We start from the raw sequence: 27439 nt of genomic DNA on the forward strand, positions 1-27439 counted from the left end.
CCAGCGGCGGACCTGCTCCTCTCTCATCTTCAGGAAGAGGATCCTCTTCTGCTCCTCGCTGAGGGCCTCCAGCACCTCAGGCTCCACCCACATCTCCTCCAGGATTTTAGACAGCATGCTGGCGGCCGTCGGACCCCTCTGTGTGTTTTGGTGGAGGTGATGAAGGTTGTGGTGGTGATGAAGGTTGTGGTGGTCCTGCTGCCGGGCCCAGGTCCCAGGTCCCCCTTTTCTTTAAAGATCGGGTGCGGTCTAACTGCTGGAGGTTACTGTTTCTGGTTCTCCTTGTCAGGTGCTCCTCCTCTCTGAGAGAGAGAGAGAGAGAGAGAGAGAGAGAGAGAGAGAGAGAGAGAGATTAAATCTACTGTATTGTTTAGCTTCCATTCAATCATGTTCTGCCTGACACAACACAATAGTCCTGGTGTGTGTGTGTGTGTGTGTGTGTGTGTGTGTGTGTGTGTGTGTGTGTGTGTGTGTGCACTTTGCATACAGTAGGCAGCGAGAATGCCTCTGTGCTTTCAATGAAAGGCAAACAAGGGCAGGTTCAGTATGTCCACACACACACACACACACACACACACACACACACACACACACACACACACACAGGGCGTTAATGACTGCATGCTATCTGGGGATAACAGACACAAACACAGAGAGCAGCTAACCACTAAGTTAGTTACTGATGCGATTTCAACGTGACTTAAAACTGTAAACAAACTGGAATCCCTTTAAAGTTTGATAAAAAAAACACAAATTTATTTTTAGCGAAAAACTAAATAATCTCAAATCATATTACTTCATTATTTTCAATCAGGCTCTATTTCTTATTTCATAAACTGAACATCTTTCTAAGGCGTGGGGCGATATGAAAATTTAAATTGTCCTGACTGATAATTCACAACATTTTCCAGATATTTATCAAAAAATGCTTAAAACTAAACTAAAAAGGCATTAAAACATACTGGAATCACTTTAGCTGACATTTTATTAAAAAAACAAATATGTTTATTGGGTCACCGAGAAAAAACTTCTTTATTTCATTGACTTCCCTTTTAGTTGAAATCTAATGTTTTTAAAGAAGGGAATCATAATTGAGTGTGTTTTTTAAATTACATGATACTTCCTGTATTTTTTAATTTAGGTCCTGTTTTTCACTTCTCTACCGTGATAGTGAGCTGTGTTTTTTTTATTATCCTAAACCACAATAAAAATCTGTATTCATCAATAATAGAGAAGTACACAGTTTTCTACTCAAATAGAAGTACAGATAGTTGTGTTCAAACATACAGAAGTACTGAGACTAAAACTGATTAAACTTCTTTACTCAAGTAAAAGTAAAAAAGTACAGGCTCTGAAATGTACTCTGGCATCATAATAATAGGAAAAATAATAATCAGTAATAAAACTAAACTAACAAGCCTGTTATTAAAATATGAGGAGTAGAAAGTACAGATATTTGTTTTAAAATGTAGGAAGTAAAAGTAAAAAAGTCAGAAAAATAAAGTAAAAGTACAGATACCTGAACATACAGTCTAACTTCCATGTTAATAATAAAAGCTACGTAACATTCTATAAATAACAACATAAGATCTAATAATTAAATAAACACGAGACTCAGGTATTAGACCGGTCCGGCCCGTTTTCACCCGGTCAGGAAGAACAACCTTCAGCCTGAACCGTAAAAACACAAACACTTTCGAAAGTTGTGAGGCAATGATGTGCTGAGCGAGAACCAATCAGATTTGAGCTTCTGATAACAGTTCACCAATGAGTGATCGAGGGCCGACTAAAGGGAAATGTCACCCGTTCAGTTTCAGGTGTGGCAGATGTTGAAACATAGCCTAATACTTCACCTGAGCATAGACTCATTTATTTTATTATATTATATTGTATTGTATTGTATTGTAGTCGCACATTTACAAGACTCTTCTGGCGCAGGTGAAGTTGCCATGCATCATAGTAAAACTTCTTCTTCTGAGCTTTTTAAATCCCCCTGGTGGCGGGTTGTGCACTATACAAGTCGTTGAAACGTCAACAAGAACCAAGAGTCCCAGCAACAGGGACCAAGATTCCCAGCAACAAGAACCAAGAATCCCAGCAACAAGAACCAAGATTCCCAGCAACAAGAACCAAGAGTCCCAGCAACAGGAACCAAGAGTCCCAGCAACAAGAACCAAGATTCCCAGCAACAAGAACCAAGAGTCCCAGAAACAGGGACCAATAGTCCCAGAAACAAGAACCAAGAGTCCCAGAAACAAGAACCAAGAGTCCCAGCAACAAGAACCAAGAGTCCCAGCAACAAGAACCAAGAGTCCAAGCAACAAGAACCAAGAGTCCCAGCAACAAGAACCAAGAGTCCAAGCAACAAGAACCAAGAGTCCCAGAAACAGGGACCAATAGTCCCAGCAACAAGAACCAAGAGTCCCAGCAACAAGAACCAAGAGTCCCAGCAACAAGAACCAAGAGTCTAAGCAACAAGAACCAAGAGTCCCAGCAACAAGAACCAAGAGTCCAAGCAACAAGAACCAAGAGTCCCAGCAACAAGAACCAAGAGTCCCAGAAACAGGGACCAAGAGTCCCAGCAACAAGAACCAAGAGTCCCAGCAACAAGAACCAAGAGTCCCAGCAACAAGAACCAAGATTACCAGCAACAGGGACCAAGAGTCCCAGCAACAGGGACCAAGAGTCCCAGCAACAAGAACCAAGAGTCCCAGCAACAAGAACCAAGAGTCCCAGCAACAGGGACCAAGAGTCCCAGCAACAAGAACCAAGAGTCCCAGAAACAGGAACCAAGAGTCTTAGCAACAGGGACCAAGAGTCTCAGCAACAGGGACCAAGAGTCCCAGCAACAAGAACCAAGAGTCCCAGCAACAAAAACCAAGAGTCCCAGCAACAGGGACCAAGAGTCCCAGCAACAAGAACCAAGATTACCAGCAACAAGAACCAAGAGTCCCAGCAACAGGGACCAAGAGTCCCAGAAACAGGGACCGAGAGTCCCAGCAACAGGGACCAAGAGTCCGTGACCAAGAGTCACAGCAACAGAGTCCCAGAAACAGGGACACCTAGTGCACAGGAGGAGGAGGAGGGTCCCAGTAATCTTAGTCCAGGAACCAGCAGCATCCATTCATCCCAGTTTATTGGGTTTACATTCCTCCTTCACCACCAGGACCTGTGAATCCCTTCAGGACTCTTTGATTAAAACCCATACAAATGATCTTTTTCACGGATTTACAACGAACGAGTGGCTTTTGTTTCTTTCCTAAAAAGAATCACACCTGCACTCTTATAATAAACACTAAGTAATACGATAATCAGCCCAAACCTAAAAAAAATAAAAAACGTGAAGGCATCCGGGGTCTGGATCTACGCCAACAGGGCAGAGAGAGAGAGAGAGAGAGAGAGAGAGAGAGAGGCGAGAGGAAGGTTGTGTGCGCCGCATACTGAGAGGAAAGTTTGAAAAGTGTTTGAGCCTGAGAAAAAGCACAGAAGGAAAGTGTGTGTGTGTGTGTGTGTGTGTGTGTGTGTGTGTGTGTGTGTGTGTGTGTGTGTGTGTGTGTGTGTGTGTGTGTGTGTGTGTGTGGAATGGCGATCACACCGCGGACAGAAGGAGAGGAAGAAGCGGACTCACTCAGTGGCTGCCAGCCGGCTGCATCCTCCAGCGCTGCTGCTTCTCTGTGAGTAGACCGGGATGATGACTGCGTGACGCCGGTGTGCGTGCGTGTGTGTGTGTGCGCGTGTGTGGGGCGGTGTGTGCTGTATTTGTAGAGAAACAGGGAGTGGGACGGACTGACATCACTGCATTCATCCTCCTTTCTTTTTCATCTCCTCCTTTCTTTCTCACGTGCCTGCCAATCCACAAGGAAATACAGCATCAATCTAATCTGTAATACACACACTTACAGATACACATACACACACACACACACACACACACACACACACACACACACACACACACACACTCACACACACACATACACACACACACACACACACACACACACACACACACACACACACACACACACACACACTCTCTCACACACACACACACACACACACACACACACACACACACACACACACACACACACACACATACACACACACACACACACACATACACACACACACACACACGTACACACACACACAGGTGTCTATACTTTCACTTTTCTTTAAACTCGTAGTACATGTATGTCCTTCATAGTGATACTTTTTACTTTATACTTGTAGTACATTTTGTCCTTCATAGTGGTACTTTTTACTTTATACTTGTAGAACATTTATGTCCTTTTTACTTTATACTTGTAGAACATTTATGTCCTTTTTACTTTATACTTGTAGTACATTTTGTCCTTCATAGTGATACTTTTTACCTTGTACTTTAAGTACACTTTTTCCTTCATAGTGGTACTTTTTACTTTATACTTGTAGAACATTTATGTCCTTTTTACTTTATACTTGTAGTACATTTTGTCCTTCATAGTGATACTTTTTACCTTGTACTTTAAGTACACTTTTTCCTTCATAGTGATACTTTTTACTTTATACTTGTAGTACATTTTGTCCTTCATAGTGATACTTTTTACTTTATACTTGTAATACATTTTGGTCCTTCATAGTGATACATTTTACCTTGTACTTTAAGTACACTTTTTCCTTCATAGTGGTACTTTTTACTTTACTTTACTTTGAGTATTTCAGAGCCTGTACCTTTTCACTTTTACATGAGTAAAATATTTGCATCAGTACTTTTACTTCTACTGAGTCTTTTGAAAAGACACTTGAAAAAGATACTTTGAAAGTATCTTGTACTTCTACTTGAGTACTTTGAACACTTCTGCATGTTTACTCATTTAGCTCTTGTGACTCTTTGTCACGTTCAAGGACACGATGAAGCAAGCGGTGATTCTCAGTCTTTCTCTGTTTGAACTTCTTATAACCGACCAGGAAGTCTGCTGTGTTTGTCTGAGCCATAAATCACAACGTCACACGTGCAGGAAGGAATCAGGATATTTATTCCCTGTGATTTTTATTTTTATATGCTTCCGTCAACAGGCTGTTGACACACTTACCGTGCCAGAGCTTCATTGTTTGGCGGCGCCAAAACAGACGAGTCCGGCTGAATGTGGTGCCTCTGAGTAATTACAGATAATGATAAACACCTGTATTCATATGCAGATGACTCACCTGTCGCTGACCTGCTGGGAGTCAGTTCACACCTACATGGAGTATATTTTCTGTTTGACTAGTAGGCGGCTGAGGAGTCAGGGTTTGTGGTAAAGAACAAAAGGCAACGTGAGAGTAGTTCAGATGAAATTAGGTCTCTAATAATGATTTCACAAAGGTTTTCAAAATAAAACGTTGTCATTTGCCACAAATTAACAGTAAAATAGTCGTACACCTGTATTTCACATTGTTGTACAATAACCCTAAAATACTTTCTTATTGTTTGAAGCTTCCTCCTTTCATAATTAGCACCAAATTAGAGAGGGTTGGGCTTTAATACTGGTCCATTTACTGGAAACGCTGGGAGCAGAATATGAAGCGGGTCAGTTGGAGGTAGAGATCACTGACCCTGGCTAACAAGCTGGCCAAGCAGGGAAAAAACAATCAAACTTTTCATTAAGATAATTAATACATCCCCTCTATACGCTTCAAGCATTTCATTTGAGTTGTAAACATCTTTAAATGATTTCTCCACATGTTAAAAGTTGCAGATGAAGCTGTATATTATATATTAGCTAAGACTAATAATAATAATAATAAAAAATTATAATAATAATAATGAGGTGGAGGATGAATACAAATACATTACGGGAGGAGACATTTATACACAAGAGGAACAAAAAGAAGACTTAGAGTGAGTAAGGATATAATATTGTCATAAAAATATAACATCTGCTCTGATATAACTCACTAATGTGTGATGAAGACATGTTTTTAATATATTTTTTTGAATGGTTTGTTTAACTTGGAGTGAAAACAACACGATGAGATTCAACCCGAAACTTGAACACAACATGAAACCAGCGGTGATACCAGACACCGAGTGTTTGTCACTGGTCTCAGGTCAGAGAGCTGGACGTCGCCTCCTCACACACACTAAATACACACTCAGACCACTTCATAAAGACCCGGCTCGTGGACCACAAGTGGGTCGCTGGAGACTTTTATTGAGGTTTGCCAGATAAATTAGAACATTTGCTATCTTTTTAGTTTCACATTTGAGGAGTTCATTGTTATTGTTCTCATATTTGTGTCCTACCTCTCTAATGAACGGCCAGCGAGCGTTCTGTTGTTACTGATGAGAGGAAGAACCTGTTCAGCCCGTTAACTCCACCCGACGTGACGTTTACAGAAAACCTCTTGAAACCTGGTTCCAGTGAAATCAGTTATAAGTTAACCTGGTCGCCATGGAAACGGTGAGGTCACTGCTCCACTTCGCACATACGTCCAAACAGCCATGAAGAGTCATAATAATAATAATAATAATAATAATAATAATACATTATATTTATAGACACCTTTCAGAGCCCTCAAGGACCGAAAAGTAAAAAGACAACATTAACAAAGCTGTGTTTGTGTTGTTAATGATCCTCCAACAAACTGTAGATTTTACCTTTAAAACCTTTTTTTTTACTCAGAGACGAGTTCCTTGGATACATTTTGTTGTTGTTTTTGCTGGATCTCTTCATGTTCTCCCGGAAAAACACTACATTTACATTTAGGGCATTTAGCAGACACTTGTCTAAAGTGACTTAGAATAAGTACATTTGTCCAAAGAAAGAAACCACAACATCATTGTTGATAAAGTAGGAGTGAAAAGGTCCTCATCTGAGTAAAGTAGTATCTGTTCAGCAAGGATATTAACAGTGCTATGATTAAGGGTTACACTAGTTTAAAGAAGCTCTCCAGTTCCTTAATTTGTCCTTATATCAGGTGAAGCAGTAATGTTAGTTTACGCACAAATTCCCTCGATTTATAGTTGAGGCCTTTTGTGAATCGTGTCGCCGTGTTTGTTGTTTTAAAAAAAACTAGATCCCCAGAAAAGACTTCAAACCCTGAGCATCCAACCCAAGTCTGAACCTACTTAACTTCACCAGACCTACTTCTCACCATAACTCTGACTCCTTCTCAGGAATGACCCAGATTTCCAAACACACATTAATCACACACCAGTTTTCGTGGTTTTATCTCAGAACAGGTGAGGTTATGTAGGTCAACATGATGATGTATCTGAGCTCATCATAACAACCTTTCTCGTTAATCAGCTGCACCCTTTTTAATTCCACTGCTTGTTATTTACAGAACCAGCAGGAAACGTGATTCTACTGGAAACAGGTTCGTCTGTTATCGCTGTCTCGGCCTCGCCTTCGCTTTCCTTTGTGTTGACCCGCACGTTGGGAAAGTCCCGGCATTGTCACACACAGTCCGAGGCCACGTGGAGCGGCTTAGACACGTGGTCCCATTCAAATGCTAATTATGCATGCACAGCACCCTCTGCTGGAGGACGGGGGGATAGCAGGCCAGAAGCATCACATGACAGAAGTCAATAAAACCGGATTAGTCATCGCCAAATGTTTTCATATTAATAATAATATTGTTTTAGTTCTGAGCACGTCTTTTAGCACTTTAAATCATTAATATAAGTTATTTTAATAAAAAATAATTCTATAGCACAATTGGTCCAAAACTCTAATATTTACATCTTTGTTATTAACAAACTGCTGTAATTTATAAAAACCTGTAAAAGTTATCCTGTAATATACTGTAATCCTTTTTACTGTCCTTTACAGCAATTTAACAATACTTTACTAGCAACTTTTTTGCCAGGTATTTACTGTAAATTCTACAGTCAATTTGTTACAGTGTTGCTGGTTATTTCTTGAAGCTGGATGAGAAATCTGATGAAGAAATGAAAGCAAAGAGACAACAGACAAATGTGTTTGGTGATTTAATCAACGTCACATTTTTTGGCTATTTTTTTTTTAAATGCTTCCTTATTTTTGCTACTTTTGCGCATGTTTTCCCTATTCATAAACAGACATAATACAAGGAAATAAAAAAGAAAGCTGAGACAAAACAACAGAAGAGACATATAAACAACCAGAACCTGCAACTGTGCCTTTAAAAGTCATTTCTAAAGCAGCATCCTATTACAACCAATCATGTTAATGTGTTTTGCCCCCCAGCAAATTAATTCAGCCCTGATCTTTAGTCCATTTTAAGGGGACGGCCACCAAAAATACACTGTCAACATTTTCCCATGACCTTTGACCTCTGATATTGAAGTCATGAGACAGAAATCAAGCGGAGGCATCCAATAAGGGGGGATGTATGGCGTTTTTTAAAATTTCCTGTGAATCCAAATATAACACAAAGATGAGGAAATCAGCTTTCTCCTTTTAACCACAGGGCTGTACCTCCCATGATGCTTTGGGGGGTTGAGTATTGGTATTCCGGCATGTTCTCCGTCAGACCGCCCCATGTTTAATGCATGGCCCCTGCCGGTACGGGGCCCCGCTCTGTGAAGAGGATGTGCATTAGCATGGATTCACACGAGGGATGCATGTGGTCCAACAGACCGCAAAGTATTACTTTAGTCCCTAAAGTCATTTAACTGGCAGTACAAGCTGTGCGGGAGGCGTGCACCCTTGGGTGCTCCATGTAACGTGCTGCCATGATACCGTATGTTGACTGATTTTTTACATAATTCGCAGAGAGAAGTCCTCGGCCGACTTTAACATCACTGCGAGCGGATAGGCAGCGATGAGCGCGTTAATAGTGTCGCTGAATTACATTTCTACTGTCGTCGGGTTTAATATGGAGCGTAAATGAAGTTTAATACGGAGCGGAAATGAAGTCTTGTTCTGTGCGTGGGTCTCATCACAGCTGCTGCCTCACTGATTACAAGTCACGAATGGAGAAAGTGAAACGACTGCAGCAGTTGAAGCCTCGTTAATTGACTTTTCTTCCAACTCGGGAACAGGAACAAGCTGCAGATGCAAATTTAGACGCATAAATCCGAAGCTGTATTAAAGTTAATGTGGCAAATGTGTTTGAAAGCAATCGCTTATTTCACCTGGCAAATTAAAGTTAAGTTATTCACAGCTGCAAGGGCCCTTGATGCTGCACTGTGGGAGTGAAGTTGTCATAAAACCAAAAACAATGAGCTGAAAAGCTCCACAGAGTTGTGAGGGACTGCAGTCGGGTCGTGACTCTGCTTTGGTTCATCGCTGTGAGTGATATTGATTAGTGCATGCTTTAATTTACAGATGTTTGCTCTCCAGATGAGGATTCTTGATGCAATATTTAGAAATAAGGCAGTTCTGTTCAGAGAAACCTAATGCACTTTAGATATGGAGACGATTATGTACCACAAAAAGAAAGGCACCAATTTTTTGAGGTTGTTTATTATTGTAAACATTAGTAAGGTTAGTTTGCTAAGAATTTTCCAAGTATATTCCTTGTCTACCAGTGACTGAGGGTGTACCCCCCCCCCCCCCCCCCCCCCTCCTAATTATCAACACGCTGCCGCCCTGAAACTTTTCAGCAGCCAGACGTCCATATTTTGATACGACTTCCATATTTACAACTTGGCACCGTGCTGCACTGTTGCTATGGTGACTGGTCTGTCTGTTGACCCTGCTGCCCAGCAGACCTATGGTTGGCACACACACACACACACACACACACGGCACATTCTGTCAGCATGTTGGCAAAGGCTGCTATAGTGATTTCCTTGTTTTCTGTCTGGCTACCTCTCTCTCTCTCTCTCTCTCTCTTTCTGTCTCTCTCTCTCTCTCTCACACACACACATACACACACATACACACACACACACACACACACACACACACACACAAATGTACAGCGATGGGGTTTCTCCATAAATTACTACATAAAGTGAACATAGAGCTCTTCATGATGTTTGCACATGATGCATTTTTCTTTCTCTTCTCTCCGGGGAAATTTTGTGGAATCTAGCAGCAATCAATTCTTCGTCCCCACTTCCATTTCATCCACAGCCAATCAGAAGAGCCGATGGATGCGATGCACACTTTAACCATCACAGCTAAATGCCTGGCCCTCTTATCCTGAACCTTCTTCTACCCTGAACCTTTAAACCAATTCTTAATCCTCAGGCCCTTTGAAGAAGTGAGGACCGACCAAAATGTCCCCACTTTCCAAAAATGTCCTCAGTCTGTTGATTAAAACCACAGACTGTGATAGGAAGTGACCATATTTGGACTGTGGAGGAGCGACGGGTGGATCTGACAAACACAAGTGGCAGAGTGGCAACCTTACTGGATCTGGATCCATCTGGATTCTGTTGTGAAGCTGCTAACAAAGTTAGCTTCATGATTCAAGGCCAACTTTACAGCTAAGTGTTAAAGTCATCTTAGTAGCTAACTAGCATTGGTAGCGTGGTAGCGACCTGTCAATCAGCAGGTAAGGACCGCCCCCTAAAGCATCCCCTGCTTTCTGGTCGCCCCCTGGTGGCCATCAGAGAGAATACAAGCTTGTGGACGGATGTGTGATATTGTAACCGCTTTTTTCATGCCTGTGGATAAAATGACCCACACACACACACACACACACACACACACACACACACACACACACACACACAAGTGCTGACATGTCGTGTCCCCCTCTTCTCTAGTGGTAATGAATGCTGATGAGGTAGTCAAGGGAACTGCGGGAGGCCAGCACACATCCGAGCGGCTGAATAATGAAGTCCGCGCCGTCGGCCGGGATGATGCGTGAACCTGTTCCCTTCAGGTGAGACCAGAGAAAAAGATGAATGCTGGAGAACAAGGCCATCATGACTCTGATGATGCCCAGTGCTGACACTCCCTTTCCCAAATGTGCTAAATTAATGCATTGTCTTGTGTTTTTAATGGCGGCCTTAAATATCTACCTTTAAACGTCTGTTTGAAGTCCCATAGTGACCTTGTAGCATCTATTGTTGTATTTAGGAACAGCACCAAAGTCTGACAAGGAACTTCTTCACTTTTCTTCTGAGAGTTCAGGAATCAACCTGTAAACACAATACTGACATATTTAAGAGACCTGTCAATCAGCAGGTAAGCCCCGCCCCCTAAAGCATCCCCTGCTTCCTGGTCTGGTGGACTCTAAATGGACCATAATGTACTAAATGAACATCATGCTGGCTTGAAGAAGACTTGAAACTAGAGATTGAGACCATAAACTCATGTTTACAATGTTTACTGAGATAATACATCAAGAGAGAAGTAGGACCATTTTCTCATAGACTTCTATACATCCAGAGAGGAGTCGCCCCCTGGTGGCCAGCAGAGAGAAGTAGGACCATTTTCTCATAGACTTCTATACAACCAGAGAGGAGTCGCCCCCTGGTGGCCAGCAGAGAGAAGTAGGACCATTTTCTCATAGACTTCTATACAACCAGAGAGGAGTCGCCCCCTGGTGGCCAGCAGAGAGAAGTAGGACCATTTTCCTCATAGACTTCTATACAACCAGAGAGGAGTCGCCCCCTGGTGGCCAGCAGGGAGAAGTAGGACCATTTTCCTCATAGACTTCTATACAACCAGAGAGCAGTTGCCCCCTGGTGGCCAGCAGAGAGAATGACAGTTTAAGGCACTTCAGTGTTGGCTTTAGAATCGCAGGTTGTTGCCTGTTTAAATTAAATAGATTATAAAACTGAACCCGAAAACAGTAAAAATGGCAGTTTGAAGCAAAATTGGCCAGAAGAATATATTGAGCGACTACATGATTCATTGTTAGCATAAACATTCGGTTTCATGCAGCTTTAGGTTTAAACCAACTTGGAGACAAGCTTTCTTCTCCACACCCTCTTACAATCTTTGATAAATATTGCTCTTCATATTTAGTTTTAGCTAAAAACAAGTTTTGTGGGACTCCTGTTTACTTCACTGAACTGGTAAACATCTCATCTGCAAAACATATGAAGAACAAGCCTTTGAATGTCGACATAGGCGGTTTGATTTGTAATTAGCGACACTCGCATGTTCAGATGCTGAGGCAACTCATGCCATTCGTGTTCATCTTCAGCACACACACACACACACACACACACACACACACACACACACACACACACACACACACACGTATTAATTTAATATAAAATATCAGAGACACGCATGCATGCTTTTCACTCTGAAGCACATTCGGCTCTGAAGTCCTCTGATCAAAAATCAAAGACCCACTCCATGTGCACACATATTCTGCTGTGTGTGTGTGTGTGTTCATGTGTGTGTGTGTGTGTGTGTGTGTGCCCCAGCTGTCTCACAGAGCTCCCTGTTGTTTGGCCTGCCGTGGCAGACGGAGCCAACGCTGTAAACTCTGTGGATCGATGCTCGTTTGGAGGATTTCTCTACTTAATTCCCCCTCAGTCAGCAGCACTTCATCCTCCCCTCTCTCTCTCTATGTGTGGGTGGGTGTGTGTGTGTGTACACTTGGTTGTGTGAATGTGTGTCCTTGTGTGTTCACGTTTGTGTCTCTACCTTCATATTGAGTTGTCGGTGTGTGTGTGAGCATGTTGCAGAGGAATTCTGCAGGAGGTCTCGGTGTGTGTGTGGATGCTAACATCAACGTGGCACTCTGGTCGCCTCCACACTCTCTCTCTCTCTCTCTCACACACACACACACACACACACACACACACACACACACACACACACACACACACACACACACACACACTAAGACAAACACACAAAGAGGTCTTGAAGCAGAGGTTGTAGACACACACACACACACACACACCATCAGTCTGTCTAGCACCTCCCCCTCGCTTTGATTACACTCACAACGCTATTACTTGAGCTCACCGGCATCAGCAGATTGATTTATCTTCCTCACTACCTGCTTTAATTTAAAATGCTCACACACATTTTACACTTGTGTAAGCACTTCTTGTGATTGCACACACACCACACACACACACACACACACACACACACACACACACACACACACACACACACACACACACACACGCATAGGTAAATGCATGCACGATCACACACATGCATATACATGCTCTGACACCACATTAACACACTTATGTGCATCATCAGAGGAGACCACCCACCCCAACAAACCCCAACGCAAGCTGTTAGCTTTCCTCCTCACCAGTAGCCCTCCCACTCCCCTCATCCTCCCTCCCCCTCCCTCCCTCCCATTGTCATATCAGGGATTTCCAGTGTTCCCAGCAGCCGTCACGTCCCTGCAGATGTCACTTAGCTGCAGACCCACCTCTTCATTTCGCCATCCATCCATCCCTCCACCTCTCGTGGGACATAGTGGAGAGACGGAGCAGGGAATAGTGAGTGCATGTGTGTGTGTTTGTGTGTGTGTGTGTGTGTGTGTGTGTGTGTGTGTGTGTGTGTGTGTGTGTTTGTGTTTGTGTGTGTGTGTGTGTGTGTGTTTGTGTGTGTGTGTGTGTGTGTGTGTGTGTGTGTGTGTGTGTGTGTGTGTGTGTGTGATACAGAGAGGGGGAAGGGAGTACCGGGCAGGTTAATGAATTAGTAATTAGGATTGACGTTGCGTCTGCAGTGGGTTCCCCCAAACTGTTTCCATCACTCTCTCTCCTCTCTGGTCATCTGTGCATCCTCTGAACTCTCTTTGTCATCTTCAACCACCCCCCCCCCCCCCCTCTCCCTGTCTCACCCCCACCCCCACCCCCCCTTGCATAACCCCCCTTCTACCTGTCTCACTTTGGGCCTCGCCTCTCCCTAACCTTCTCCTCCCCTTGTCTTCAAACACACACCAGGCTCTTTTGTTCTGTCCACATCGCCACTCTTGCCCTCTCCTCTTCTTAATCCCCCTTTTCTCTTTCTCTCTCTCTTCCTCCTTATCTATTTTCAGTCGCTTCTGTCTGCCTCTAATATATTGATTGCTGGCGATCGACTGGATTGGAAGGCCGAAGTTCTCGATCCATGAGGCGTCGCATTAAAGCTCTGCATTGCTCCACATTATAAAGGCTGTACATCGGAGATCTCAGGAGGAAAACGTTGTAAAAAAACAAACAATGTTGGCAGCAGACAAAGCAGAGCCATATGTGTGTGATTGTACACTGCTGTGCTTCTGTTTATGACCTTGAGGAGCACCAGTATATACTCTCAAAGCACCGCTATATGTTTTGAAGACAATACAAATGTTTTTTCCATCGGCTCTCGGCTTGATTTGGCTTCGGGAGGCGAGTGAAAAATGGAAGGAGGGCATATGCTGGATATGTGGAAGAAATGTCCTCTGTGCTCCGTCAAGGGCAGAGTGGACGGAGGGTAATTTATAGTGTATGCTGGCAGACAACGCCAACGCGCTCGTCCTCATTAAGTCCAACAATTATATCATTTTTGTGTTAGATACTCTGCCCGTCCAATGGGACAAACAAGCCAGAGGCATCGCAGATGTTTCAAACCATGTTTATCGCTGTCTGTCTTATCTAATCCCCCCAATCCATTCTCCAGAATACTCCACAAAGCAATTTTATTTTACCATTATTTAACCAGGAAGTCCCAAATATAGACACACAAATGAGGAACAAATCAAAGTTTTTTTTGTTGTCAGCTATTCATCTGTAGTTCTCCAGCCTACATGGTGTGATTGTCTTCTTTATTGGTACAGTATTTCTCTTTTCTCGACAGGCTGTAATTAAAGTCCCGCCACAAAGGGAGAAGCATCGACAGCTTCCTCCAGAATGACTGGCACCATTTAGAAAAAGGGGAATTGACAAAGTTGATGAAGGCTACTGTAAATACACGTGTGTACAGTAAGTGTGGTTAAACTGTCATGGCAATTAGATCAAGACAAATGCATGTTCTGTGAAAGCCATACAGGTGGATAGAAAACTTTTGTTTTCTAAAAACACTGTTGTAATATTGCTAATGCTAACGTGGCTATAGATATGACCAGCAGGTCAAAGGTCAGGGCCAGTATTGTGACGTGGGCCTCCTTAAAGTGCAACACAAACATCTGAAACTGATTTTATGGGGCACCGTATCCTGCCAAGCAAATCTGTTTTCCTCATCATTTGTCCGGGGGTTACTTTGCACCGACTTGACTCTGTCCGTAATTAGATTTTCAACATATTTGAGTATCGAGCATGCATATCTAGCAATCTTTAAAAGCAGGCTGTTTACTGTTTCATGGGTCATGTTTCGCCCCCTTTTTGAGGACATCAAATCCCTATCTAAAGCAAACTTCACCGTGACCAATGTTGCATCCTGGATATAACAGCTGCAGGACTTTAGACCTCGGACAGGACTATTTGACTGTGTAAATAATCACCGAGGTCTGTTTTCTGGTCAATTCTCCAAACCCCCCCCCCCCTCTAATAGCAAGTACTGGTCAAATATATAAATGAATGCTATTGACAACCCTCCAAGGTCTTTTGGCCAGGCTTGGACCTCAGTCTGGGAACCACTAGACCCCTATTTACTCTGCACCCAGCTCCTTTTGATGAAGTTAAATCCGTTTTAATGGCACTTTAATGCAAACACTAGGTGTGGGCTGTCATATTATATCACCGGTTGCTCCGAGAAGAGAGAGAGTTTTGCTTGTGTCACACACAACTGATCCTCACTGCGGACTATACATATATCAACAGGCCCCGCGAGACACGTCCACGCGACCACCGCGCGAGAGTGATGGTCCTCGGAGCGGCGTTCCAATCTCTCTGCTGCCAGTCAGACGCCCAGCGGCTCCGCGGAGAGGAGGAGACGGTTCACCCAGCCAGCCAGCCATTCATCCATCCATCCATCCGCTCGCTGAGCGCGCGGTAAACCTCCGCGAGCCCCCTCTCTACTACGCAGAACTGTGCGCGAGGCGAGACGACACTCAGAGGCGGCAAAACGGTCGCACGCGCAACGCGGCGAGAGGAGAGGAGGAGAGGGGGCAGCTGGGAAGGACGCTCCGCTTTGAGAGAGAGAGAGTAGAGAGGAGAAACAGCCCGTCTGTCAGTGTTACCCCCCCGGCGTGGATGTAGAGAGGACCACCGCCAAACTCTCACCCCGAAAAAACCTCCGACTGGACGCTGTTTTTTTTTTAAACAAACCGGTGAGTGAAGAAACGTTTAAAGTGTTTTCATGTTTTAAGCTAGTGCTGTGTTAGCGCTAAAGCTCAGTTATCACGCATTCACCAGCGATCCTCCTCGTGGAGGCTGTTCAGGGCTCCGGGTCCTGTTTTTCCTGTTAATCTGTGTCCAAAAAAAACAAAAAACAGAAGCTAGCTAGCTTAGAACAGCGGTGTATGTGGAGCTATAATCGGTTGAAAGATGTATTCGTGTTTAAATACGGGCCGTGGGATTTTATGGAGGTGTGTGTTTTTGTTTTTTTCCCCCCAAAGAAGAGAAAAACACTTTCCCTTTCCGCTTTTAGGAGGTTTATTGTTTTTTCTTGAAACGAGACCAGGTCTATTTTGGAGGAAAAAGAGAGAGAGACACCGGCCTCAATTGAGCTTGAACCGTGTCTCCCAGCCATCCTGTTGTCATGGTTACTGGCTCGAGGAGGCTGGGAGAACATGGCTGTCTCGCGCTGGGCTCTCTCTCTCTCTGTCTCTCCTCTCTCTCTCTCTCTCTCTCTCTCTCTCTCTCTCTCTCTCTCTGCCTCTGTTTCACACACACACACAGACACACACACACACACACACACACACACACACACACACACACACACACACACACACACACACACACAGACAATAAGCCTCGTCTATCCGGTGTTTGTTTATGTCTTTTTAAGTGTATTATTTGGGAGTGGGTATACAAAATATTCACCAAAATGTGCTTAAAATGGCAGGAAAAACCCAATGCAATCACTTCACGTTTTGTTATGAAAAAACATTTTTTATAGCGTCACAGATTCGACACACAACTTTCTATTTTCCCTTTTTAGTGAATGGTGAAATAATCTTAAATAAGACAACAGTGAATCTTATGGTTCTCCCTGTATGAATACAGGATAAATATATGCAAAATGTGTTTTTTGCCATCATGGACTACCACAGTCACAGTTTAACTAAAATGTTGTAGAAATACAGTGAATTTCCATGTGAGACGGAGCTCCGGGACTAGATTTATCGTTGTCCCTGCAGCAGGATGTGGGTGGCTTCTTTAAAACAGGTGTTTGATAGCAGCTTATTTTTCTTCCCCAAAGCAAAGTCACTATTATCTTAATTATAGACATTTGCATGTCTAGTCTAGATCCATTGTAATGCATCCCCCCCACCTTCCCCAGTACAACCGTGGGCTCTCCCAGTCAAAAGTGCAGCTCTCTCCAACGTAATCATCTTGAACTAAAGGTGTCAGACATCCAGACACACCAGCAGCATCTCCAGACTGTTTATCTCTTCTTCTTCTCCTGCAGTCGCTCTCTCATTGCCCTTCTCTTTTAGCCCTCTAGTTACGTTATTGACAAAACAGTTGATCAGAAACAAAACCCTGTAGGCTGCTACATATAAAAAATCAGACAAGAACATTAATGCTTCATTGATATTACGACTGAACTTCCAAAACACGGAAAGAGAAGTGCAAATCGCACGCTGGTGGCGTGCGCCCGTAATAAAGAGAGAATTTGCATGACAAAATGGAAATGTCCTGGGAAAAAAAGCAAGACAGATCACCACATTACCACGAGCGTGTATTTAGATGTCTAAGCGTTTACGGTGACACAATGCGGGCGGATGGTTGACCTTGACGTCGCAGAAGTGACACATTGGGGGTGATTTGTGAGCTGGCGGACTGTTACGCTCCAGTAGGCTGATGGTGCAGCTAGTTGGAGGCTCTGTGGTCATAATGGTGTGACTAGCAGGCAGGCCGGCAGGCCCGGAAAACTCCCTAGACTACTTCCACCTCCTCATTTTCTTTCCTGTCCCAGGCTAATGACCAGGAAATTACCCCCCCCCCCCCCCCCCCCTCCTCTGTCTGCATCTGCACTTATAACACAACAGCATTTTTGAAAGGTGACTCGTATATCTGCACTGTGTGAATGTGTGTGTGTGTGTTTGCCTGCACACTTTGAACAGGGTCAGTAGGTCATTTACAGTCTTTTTCTGAGCATGTCTCTGAGAGACAAATGAAGAGAGACTGAGAGTCCTCAGTCAATCAGATCAGATTAGCCTCCATCAGCATTCAGCTTCACAAATCCCTTTTGATTACTAATTAGCTCTTTAGAAAAGGCGTTTACGGTTGTGCCGGTGGCGGTTAAGGTGTCTATCATGACATCTTTGGCTGTGTTTTGAAAGCTATTTATTTAGCGTGTTTTGTCAAAACTGTGGCAGCACCTTTCAGTGAGAAAAACCCTCAGGGTGGCACCCGGCATGTTTGTTTAAAAATGAAGAGAATGAAGTCAGTAAAGTGGTGATTCGGCTGCCTGCTCCACCGGTAAAAAGGTGGTGCAGCGATGCCCAACCTGAGTGTCTGCAGGAAGCGTAGTGCTTTCAAAATGATTTGCCTGCATACATTCGGTAACTGCCAATATAGCAGGTCTGATACTGCTTCTGCAGGAAGGGAAGAACAGGAAGTGTTCGCACTCTTATCCAAAATGGTGACTACTAATCTTGCAGTCATACTATCTCAGTATCTCTTGCAGGTCACGTGTGTGTGTGTGTGTGTGTGTGTGTGTGTGTGTGTGTGTGTGTGTGTGTGTGTGTGTGTGTGTGTGTGTGTGTGTGTGTGTGAATTGATAATGTTGTATTTTATTTAATTGTAGCTTTCAGCTGCGGTGGCTCTTTTAGCTCTAGCTTCTTCTCCCGAATCTTCCAAATAATTGTCTGAAGGAAAACTTGCACTTTTGGTTTCATTATGGGAAATGTAGGAGCAAGCATTTTTGAAGCTCGCCAGGGGACAAATAAAAAAAAGTCTGTATACCTCGACCTCTGCTTTTTTGATTTTGACCATAAAAAATCTGTCCCCAACTTTATGGAAGTGAAATACTAAATTGCTGGCGAGAGCTGCGTATAATATGCAATTTTAACTTTAGGTTTGCGGTGCAGCATCTGGGTAAGCTGTCTCTCATTTTGAAGCCTCCTGGCTGATTACCTCTTTCTGCCTCCACAGACCCGTCTCGCTTATCACTGGAGAGTCCCAGTGGACTGTGGCTCTGTGTCTCAGGGATCAATGAATTACGCCGTGGTGCGTGTCTATGTGCATTGTTGTTGTGTGTGTATCAGAAAGGGTGTGTGCGTATGTGTGAGTGAGACGGAAAGACAAGCGGAGAGATTGAGACGGATATAAAAAAGGCGACGGAGAAAGAGAAGAGCTGTTTAATGGCGACTTGGCCTTTTCATCCAACGTCACCCTCGCTGGATTGGGTGGTTTAAAATGCCTGGATGGGCATGTTTGTCAGACGTGTGCGTTTGTGTGTTCACATGATTGGCAGATGGTGCGATCGCAGTTAAAGGGAATTGATAAGGTTTTAAGAGGCCCAGTGTTCATGCTGACAAAAAGTGGAATGCAGTTAGTCTGGCCTGATAGCCATTGTATAGAGATACAAAGACTGACCCACACACACACACACACACACACACACACCATCGGCTGTGTTTTTCCTCCATCCATCTATGTGGGGAGAATATCTCCTCGTCAGCAGCAGCATTCAAGCTGCTCACTTCCACAGCCGTCTTCTTTGCTTTTTCTTCTTCTTCTTCTTCTTCTTCGTCTGCTGGCTGAGACCCATTTACCTCAATTACTGCAAAATGAGAGGTTGAGACAGAGAAAAGAGCGAGCTGAGTTGGACTGTGAGATAGCACAAAACATAATGTAGGACAGATGAAGAGGAGAGAGTGGGAGAAAAAAACAACACTGGTGAAGAAGAGAGAGAGAGAAATCCCACTTTCCCTGTCATGGTTTCATAACTGTTCACTGTTTCCATTTATGGAGATGTGTCACTGTGTGTGTGTGAGACGTGTATTTGACTGTGTGATAACATGTGCATCTTTGTTTAATCGCATAAATGGATGCAAATTGAGCTCGTTTGCATATGCCGAGTTGTACAAGCGTGTGAATATGAGCTCCGCTAGACTCGGTACCTGAGTTTAGGATTAAATGAGCTCAAACTAATCGCTGATTTTTTTTTTAAAGCTAACTAAGCACACACACTGCTTCGTGAATTATTTTAGTCGTGATAATCTTTCATATTCACTGCCAGTTTACGTGACGTACCTTTCCTAATGAAGTTTATAAATCATATGTGATCCGTACCGTCATGAGCCAAGTGATTGATGGTTCTGCAGATGGAAAACGGTGAAACAAACTGCAAACGGTTCCCATGCCTCTTCTTGCAAATAACAAATAAAAAGGAAAAGGAAAGATGGAGTTGGCCAATCACTGATACATGCAGAAAGAATTTGTTGTGAGATCAGTCAGAGTGTCCTTTGAGACCATTACGCAGTCGGAGGGGAAAGCATTAGAAGGCGCTGTGCTTGGCTGTGAAAGAAAACACATATTTGCTGATGTTATACTGTGTTTTTTTTACTGCTTGTACCTCTCAGAGTGATAGAAGATAGTTTTGCTTCTTCAGAGTGCAATGTGACGAGGAGGATGTCAGTGTAAAACCAAGGTGTTTGAGGACATGAAGTCCCTAAAAAATAAAATAAAAGGTCCACTGTGATTGTAGGATGTTTGAAACAAGGGGAAATCGCCGAGTTTCTTGGTTCTGCATAATTTGCATCATCTTTTTGCAGCTGTGATGAAACATTTAAGGCCCTCTGTGGTGTCCTCATGCTCAGGGGCTAAGCCCGAGCACTTGTTATATCATAGATATAAATTTGGCTCACATCCTAGCCTGCCAAAGATCTTTTCCTCTCCATCATGATCCCGTGTTTGTTTTTCTTACACAGTTTAATTGAAATAAAGCAGAAAATGCTCGTGGTTATCATGAGAAACCACTGTTGGCAGGGTTCAGTATGATAATCTCTGCCTGACTAGCTCCTTAAATGCATCTGCATTCAATCAGAAAAGCTTTGAATCCCAGTAGAAAATAAATAAATGTGACTGCAGTTGTGCTGTGAGTCCCACGCTAGAGATGATTCAGCAGAGCAGGGATCTAGTGTGGCGAAGGACCGTCTGCATCAGGCAGACAGGGCTGCACTCTCTGCAACAGCATCACAATCCAAACATCTACTCCACTGCAGGTCTGTGCCTCGGAAAAATGTGCGTCATTCCATTTGCTAAATGCACTCCAGCCTGACTGAAGCCATTAAAAAACATTAAGTGTTATAATAACGACATACATGGACACTTAATTTACCATATTGCTGGATTATTGCAGAATTATTGTTTTTTTTTTCATGATCGAGAGGTAAATTTGCATCCTGACATTGAACCATTATGTCGTAAATTTGCATCACATAAAAAGCCAGTAGCCCTAATAATTCTACATGACTTTTAAATCAATGTCTTAATGTTAATTAGAATATTTTTTATGATAGATAAGTAGAGCAAATTTATGTAAAATCAATGAAAGTATTCTGATGAGATTGAGATTTACAGTTCATGCAGGGTGTTTGGCAAAACAATCGCACCACAAGGTCCATTAATAGCAGTTCTGGAGCTTTCGATCACATGGTCTTCCCACCAGAAAAAGGACTTCCAGGAAGTCCGTGTTGACTTACATGATGAGCTCAAAAGTTCATGTTAATGCCCCCCAATAACTTGGACCGTAATGCATTTATGCAGAGCCAGACGTCCATACACAAATGCACCTGTATAAATACCATGACATAGGTATGTTTGCAGGTCTGAAGTTCATTATTGACCTTGAAGAATGTGTCATTCAAATGTGACAAATTGTTAGTGGATCAATTTTCTTTCAGGCTATGAATCAGAAAATCGTTCCAGCACTAATCACATTCACACAAATAATCATATGTAAAAAAGGGATTATAATATTTTTTTGTGTACTCTCTTTTTTTCCAGCCTGTCTTGAATTCAAACGTGACTAGCTCTGCACAGAACCGCAATTAAGAGCTGCTCATTAGCATTTGCCCTTGAGCCTCGCGAAGGTTACGCAGGACGACCTGCCGTACAGAGGTCCCGGCTGCTCAGCAGACGGTGCAAGCTGGAAACAGTCAGCTTTATAAAAGAATGCCTGTTTTAAATCTCGGGTCACCATCATGCATTTTACCGTCACAGCCGGGATGGAAACGGATAGTTAGTTATTCAGCTGTGAAATCCCCACACAGACAGAGAGTGGATGAGCCTGCGAGATCATTTTGACAGGAATCAGTTGAGCTGTATTAAACAAATCCCTCTCTGTGTGCCCGCCCGCCTGTCCGTCTCCATTCCTCTGGTTTCTACTTTATCTACCTTTTTTCCTGCCCTCCTTTCGGAGCTGTTTTTGGGATCATCTGGTGCAGAGAGGACGAAGTGTTCCAGACATATGCGTCTCTCTCTCTCTCTCTCTCTCTCTAACAAACACATACACTCCTAGTGACACTGCAACACACACACACAGCTGTTCTTTTATTGAACGTGACCTCTGTGACTCGTTATTAAGGCTAGAAATTATCCGACGACTATATCAGTGTCTGCTGTGGTTATTATAGTCATTTTTATAACACCGTCTCAACCTCATTTTCTCTTGGCACTTTGTCTTCATTTCATACTGACTTTCCCCCCTCTCTCTCTCTCACTGCTGTGTGTTTTCTCTGCAGAGGGTCCTCCCTGGGTGCTGAAGCTCGGGTCCTCATCGCTGGCAGGAGTGGACAGCCTCCCTCCCCCCATCAGTGAAGAGCACCATGACCCAGGAGGGGCAGGCTCTGCCCTCTCCCACCCCATCAGAGAGCCCAGTGGAGCCCAACACAGCCACCACCACTGACCCACCTACAGAGAGCCAGGCGGAGCAGGACAACCTGGGGGCCGGGGCGAAGCACCAGACAGAGGAGGGGGAACAACAAGAGATCAGAGAGGGAGAGGAGGAGGTCCAGGGGGAAGGAGAAGGGAGCGAGGGAGCAAAGGATGAAGGAGGAGAGTTGAAAGAGGAGAAGGTAGAGGAGCAACATACAGATGGAGGGGAGGAGGGAGAGAGGGAGGGGACGAGAGGGGAAGGATGCATAAACGTGGAGGTGAGCTCAACGGGGGAGGAGGCAGAGCACAAGGTGGAGGGGATGAAAGAAGAGGAGGAGGAGGCAAAGGAAGATGAAGAGATGCAACCGTCTACTGAGAATAAGGAGGAGGAGGCAATTCACCCTGAACAAGCTGGGCGGTGAGTTCACTCAATGATCGTTAATGCAAAGACACATATCACTATTTGGGTGTGAAAAATGTTTTTGACCTTTAGGTGTCATAGTGTGATATATAATTAAAACGGCCCTGCAGCCCTCGGATCCACCGACAGGTCAACTTCCTCCCTCTAGATCCCACTAGATCTGTACGATCAAGTATCACACCAGCTCTTAATCAACAATTAGCTGTCCTATCAGCAGACACACGCACACACACACACACACACACACACACACACACACACACACACACACACACACACACACACACACACACACACACACACACTCCCTTCAGCCTTTTTATAGTAGCCTAAAACTGGCTTTTGTGGTTTTGGGTGTTTTACGTCTCATGTATCATAATGGAGCCCCACTTTTCCATTTAGAATGTTTTTAACTGTATAATGTTTTGTTCTCTGGTACATAATTAACCTGATTTGCATTTAAAACCAGACAAAAAGGCCTAAACTAAATGAGGAGGAAAACAAACAGTATGAACAGTATAAACAGTAATAATCAAAGAGCCTGAGGACACAATGAACCAATTTTAAACCAGCAGAGATAGTAGAGGGCAGTCGGTGAAAAGTTAAAAAAGAAATGTGGCAAAGTCTTTTAATTAGTGATTTGCTTTGTGAGAAAAATGCAGATAAAAATCAAATGCATACAAATTATAGTTAACATATATGTAAATTAGGCAAGTAATTTCTCTCCATCAGCAGCAACCACTAGCAGCATTTCAATAGATTCATAATTTCATAAATAAGAGGGATGAAATAATAGAGGTTTGACAGACCGGGGAACCAGAGGAGCAAATTTGACGGCGCCTTTCCAGCTTTCATCTTGCTTCACTTGTCAGCGTGGCTATTCAAACTGAAATATGTTCCCATTGTGCATACCTCTCCTGAATGAGGAATGAATATGAACGATCTGCATGCGTGCCGATCTCAACAGGAGAAACTGCCATAACGTTTCGAGTCATATGCTAAAGATAATTTCACACTCTCCTGTCCTTTTTTCTTTCTTTTCTTCTCCACGTTTAAACAGACTTGCAAATGGCATAGGTGGGAACGAAGAGGACGATGAAGCGCCCGAGGAGGAGGACGTGGGAGGAGACGAGGGGGGGCCGCAGACACACTTTGACACTTTCAGCTCCAACTTTGAGACGACTGTAGAACAGGCCGACACAGAGGTGGAGGAAGAGGAGGATGAGGTCCAGAAAGAGGGGGACGGGAGGGGAAACCAGGACAGTTTCAGCTCGGCCTTTGAGCAGATTGTGGAGCAGGTAGTTCAGGACGAGGATGACGAGGAAGAGGAGGAGAGGGGTTTGGAGGAGGAGGAGAGGGAGAAGGGAAGGGTGGACAACAAAGATGGCTTCAGCTCCACGTTCGAGCGCATCGTAGAGTCCGCCCTGCTGCGGGGCGGGACCTGCTACAGCAGCCTGGACTCGCTGGACGTGCTGTCGCTCACAGACGAGACGGACAGCTGCGTCAGCTTCGAGGCGCCACTGACGCCGCTCATCCAACAGAGGGCGCTGTTACAGGGCCCTGAACCCCTGGAGCTGGAGCTGGAAACCGTTCAGGAGCAAGAGGGGGCCGAGGCTGGACCGGACTCCCCAGGTGAGCTCACAACCGGGGAGGGTGCTGTCCGTGGTGCTGGAGCTGTGGCCGGACTAGGAGGAAGCCCGCTGAGGACCACCATCAAGGGGAGCAGGTCGGAGTTTGTGCTGAGCCAACCCGGACGCTGGGCCATCCCTAACGGATACCACACAGACTCCCAGGGAGCCGTAGAAGGTTGTGGAGCCATGGTCAACTCTGTCAGGTAAGGAGGCCACTTCTGGGATAAGCCCAGTGTTTAGTTGTTTATGTATTCACCCTTAATTCTAAGGGAAGAAAACTAGACAATCCTGGTGAAAATGAATGCCCTCTATGTGCTTTATTTCAGCCTTTTATTGCGTATTTACAGGCCGGATCGATCCAAAGTTAATATACCAAAACAACCATTTTTATTTTCATTTTAAATTCACAGATATGATCTTCAGACAGATATTAGAAGGATGGAAATCGTGATGTCTATTCTTTCTTTGTCGTGCGGATAAAAACTTTCCGCTTGTGTTTCATTCATTCTTTAAATCTAGTTGGATGAATGTTTAGATTATGATTGATAGATTCCTGTGTGTGTGTGTGTGTGTGTGTGTGTGTGTGTGTGTGTGTGTGTGTGTGTGTTTGTGTGTAGCCACAGCGAGGCAGTGGAGGATTTGTGTACATATCATGCCGTCGCCATCAAGTACAATTAGTGTAATGTGCTGTGACCTTGGTTTAACCGGCAGGTGGCGTGAGTAAGGCCCAGCTGTGGGGGGAGGGGGGTTGATCGGGGGGTTTAATGTGGTGGTCTGCTGGGTCTAAAGGAAGTAATTTGCCTGTACGTATAAACTCAGTTGGCAAGCAAAACCTTTACAAACCGACACAAAATACTAGTCTCATGTCCGTCGGCTTAAAAGCCTTCATATGTTTGAAAGGGAGTGAACCGTACATGGTTGGATAGCTTTGTGCACTTCGGTGTGAACATTACATTCACACGACAAGCAGAGAAAAAAATGCAATATTTAAAAAATGCAATGCAATAGGAGAGCTTTTGCATGTTTATGGAGTGAGTGGGACTGTTTAAGCAGGATTGTTGCATTTTGAAATGAAACAGCTCCTTCCCCTGCTGGTCGTGAATGTGAGTCTGGTAAAAAACAAAAAACCGGGACAGCAAGTTGATGAAGCAGACCTGCACGTCGCGCTCCTCCAACCATTTCACTTTCAAACATACCGGCGCCGTAGTAGGGACGAGCTTTACGCACGACAAAAAGGGGGCCTCGCTTGAGCGGAAACGTGGATTTCGTACGGGAGATTAACTACTTGCAATTTTATATACAGTGGCGTGGAAATAAGATACAGAGCGCCTGTCAGTTTAATGAATCACTTCGATGAAGCGAACAGCGGGAGTGTATCCTTCTCTTCGTCTCAAATAACCAGCTGTTATTTATGACAATGCAGGGATTTTTTTTTTAAGCTATTATCTCCAAGTCATTCGCTCGCTCCATCATTTGCATAGACCCCCAAGGAATATGGGCGGGGGGTGGGGGGGGCATACAGCAACAGCTGACAGTACTTTCTTACATTTAATTACCTTAATAGCACCAAAGAGGGTTGAAGGAAGACAGAGCAGAGCCGCTGAAGGGGGAGGTGCTAACGGGAACCATATGGGAAAAGGGCCATGTAACCTGAACTCCGTCTATAGGACGGCTGCCTGGCTTGTACACGATCCTTGTGGCTTGTTCTCCGGCGCTCCCCGCTCTCTGCACAGTTTCAGTTACAAACCGGCAGGAACGCCAAGTAGATGTAGATGTAGAAGCAGACCTCGGACGTGATCGGCTCAGCTAACTGCTGGGATTTGTGCACAGACTCTCCTGGTGCTTTCACAGCTCAGAATGAGTTATAGGATGAACCCAAGATTTAAGATGTCGGCGTCTCTCTCTTTCTCTCTCTCCCTCTCTCTCCCTCTCTCTCTCTCTCCTGCCGTCTACAGATGTTGTCCTTTAAGCACGGTCTCGCTTCCTGACCACCAGCGCCAAACTGAATGAGCTATTGTTTATGTCATGACATCATCGTCTTCAGCTTTCCTCTGCCCAGCAGGGTCTTAGAATGTGTGTGTGTGTGTGTGTGTGTGTGTTTGTGTGTCTGTGTGTATGTGTGTGTGTGTGTGTGTGTGTGTGCTGGTGATTATTGCTGCATGTTAGCCAGCTCGCCAGACATTTGAGCACTTAAATCTAGAGTGGATACATCTGCTAGTCAGTCTTAAAGGGATATTTAGAAGTTTCAGAGACACTCACATGTATCTGAGCTGCGAACCAGAAGCCATTGACGTTCCTTCGACTGTAGTTCCTCGGGAGATACAGGATCAATGGGGGTTAAAGCCATTACTCCGAGAGTTGAAGCGCAGTCAAGGTTTGTTGTAATATTCATGACTTTAAAAGAATTGCTTTTTCCGCCCAATTGAGTTGAAGTAGCTTGAAGTGGCGTGGCTAAAAAATGAAAATAATGCGGCGGGTTTGTTTATTTATTTTAATGCACTCAGCCTGCAGTGCCAGACAGGCTATTATAATTACTATTCACATCTTATAAGCTTTTTCTGTGCGCATGTCAAAGCAAAAACAAAT

At 44.1% G+C, this 27439-nt stretch overlaps 2 protein-coding genes across 6 annotated transcripts in view; one reads left to right on the forward strand and one right to left on the reverse strand.

Annotated features, from left to right (window-relative positions):
• The window catches only part of LOC311013211 (uncharacterized protein), a 9360-nt gene extending 5611 nt beyond the window's left edge, over nt 1-3749 (reverse strand). Inside the window, exons 1-2 of the mRNA XM_084009183.1 lie at nt 3629-3749; nt 1-302 (exon numbers count right to left, since the gene is read on the reverse strand). The exon at nt 1-302 is cut by the window's left edge and continues 64 nt beyond it. Coding sequence (XP_083865309.1) covers nt 1-117 — 117 coding nt within the window. The 5' untranslated portion in view covers nt 118-302; nt 3629-3749. The remainder of the gene's footprint in view (nt 303-3628) is intronic.
• The window catches only part of psd2 (pleckstrin and Sec7 domain containing 2), a 43865-nt gene continuing 20002 nt past the window's right edge, over nt 3577-27439 (forward strand). For 3 of the 5 annotated variants that reach the window (XM_084009173.1, XM_084009175.1, XM_084009174.1), the window contains exons 1-3: nt 15637-16074; nt 22669-23219; nt 24283-25056. In XM_084009173.1, the coding sequence (XP_083865299.1) occupies nt 22753-23219; nt 24283-25056 (1241 nt within the window). In that variant the 5' untranslated portion in view covers nt 15637-16074; nt 22669-22752. Of the gene's footprint in view, nt 3675-10672; nt 10792-15636; nt 16075-22668; nt 23220-24282; nt 25057-27439 lie in introns of those variants that run through there. The other 2 variants (XM_084009172.1, XM_084009176.1) reach the window with 2 other exon arrangements.

The sequence above is a fragment of the Eutrigla gurnardus genome, assembly GCF_963514095.1.
Source record: "Eutrigla gurnardus genome assembly, chromosome: 5".
NCBI classification, from domain to species: Eukaryota; Metazoa; Chordata; class Actinopteri; order Perciformes; family Triglidae; genus Eutrigla; species Eutrigla gurnardus.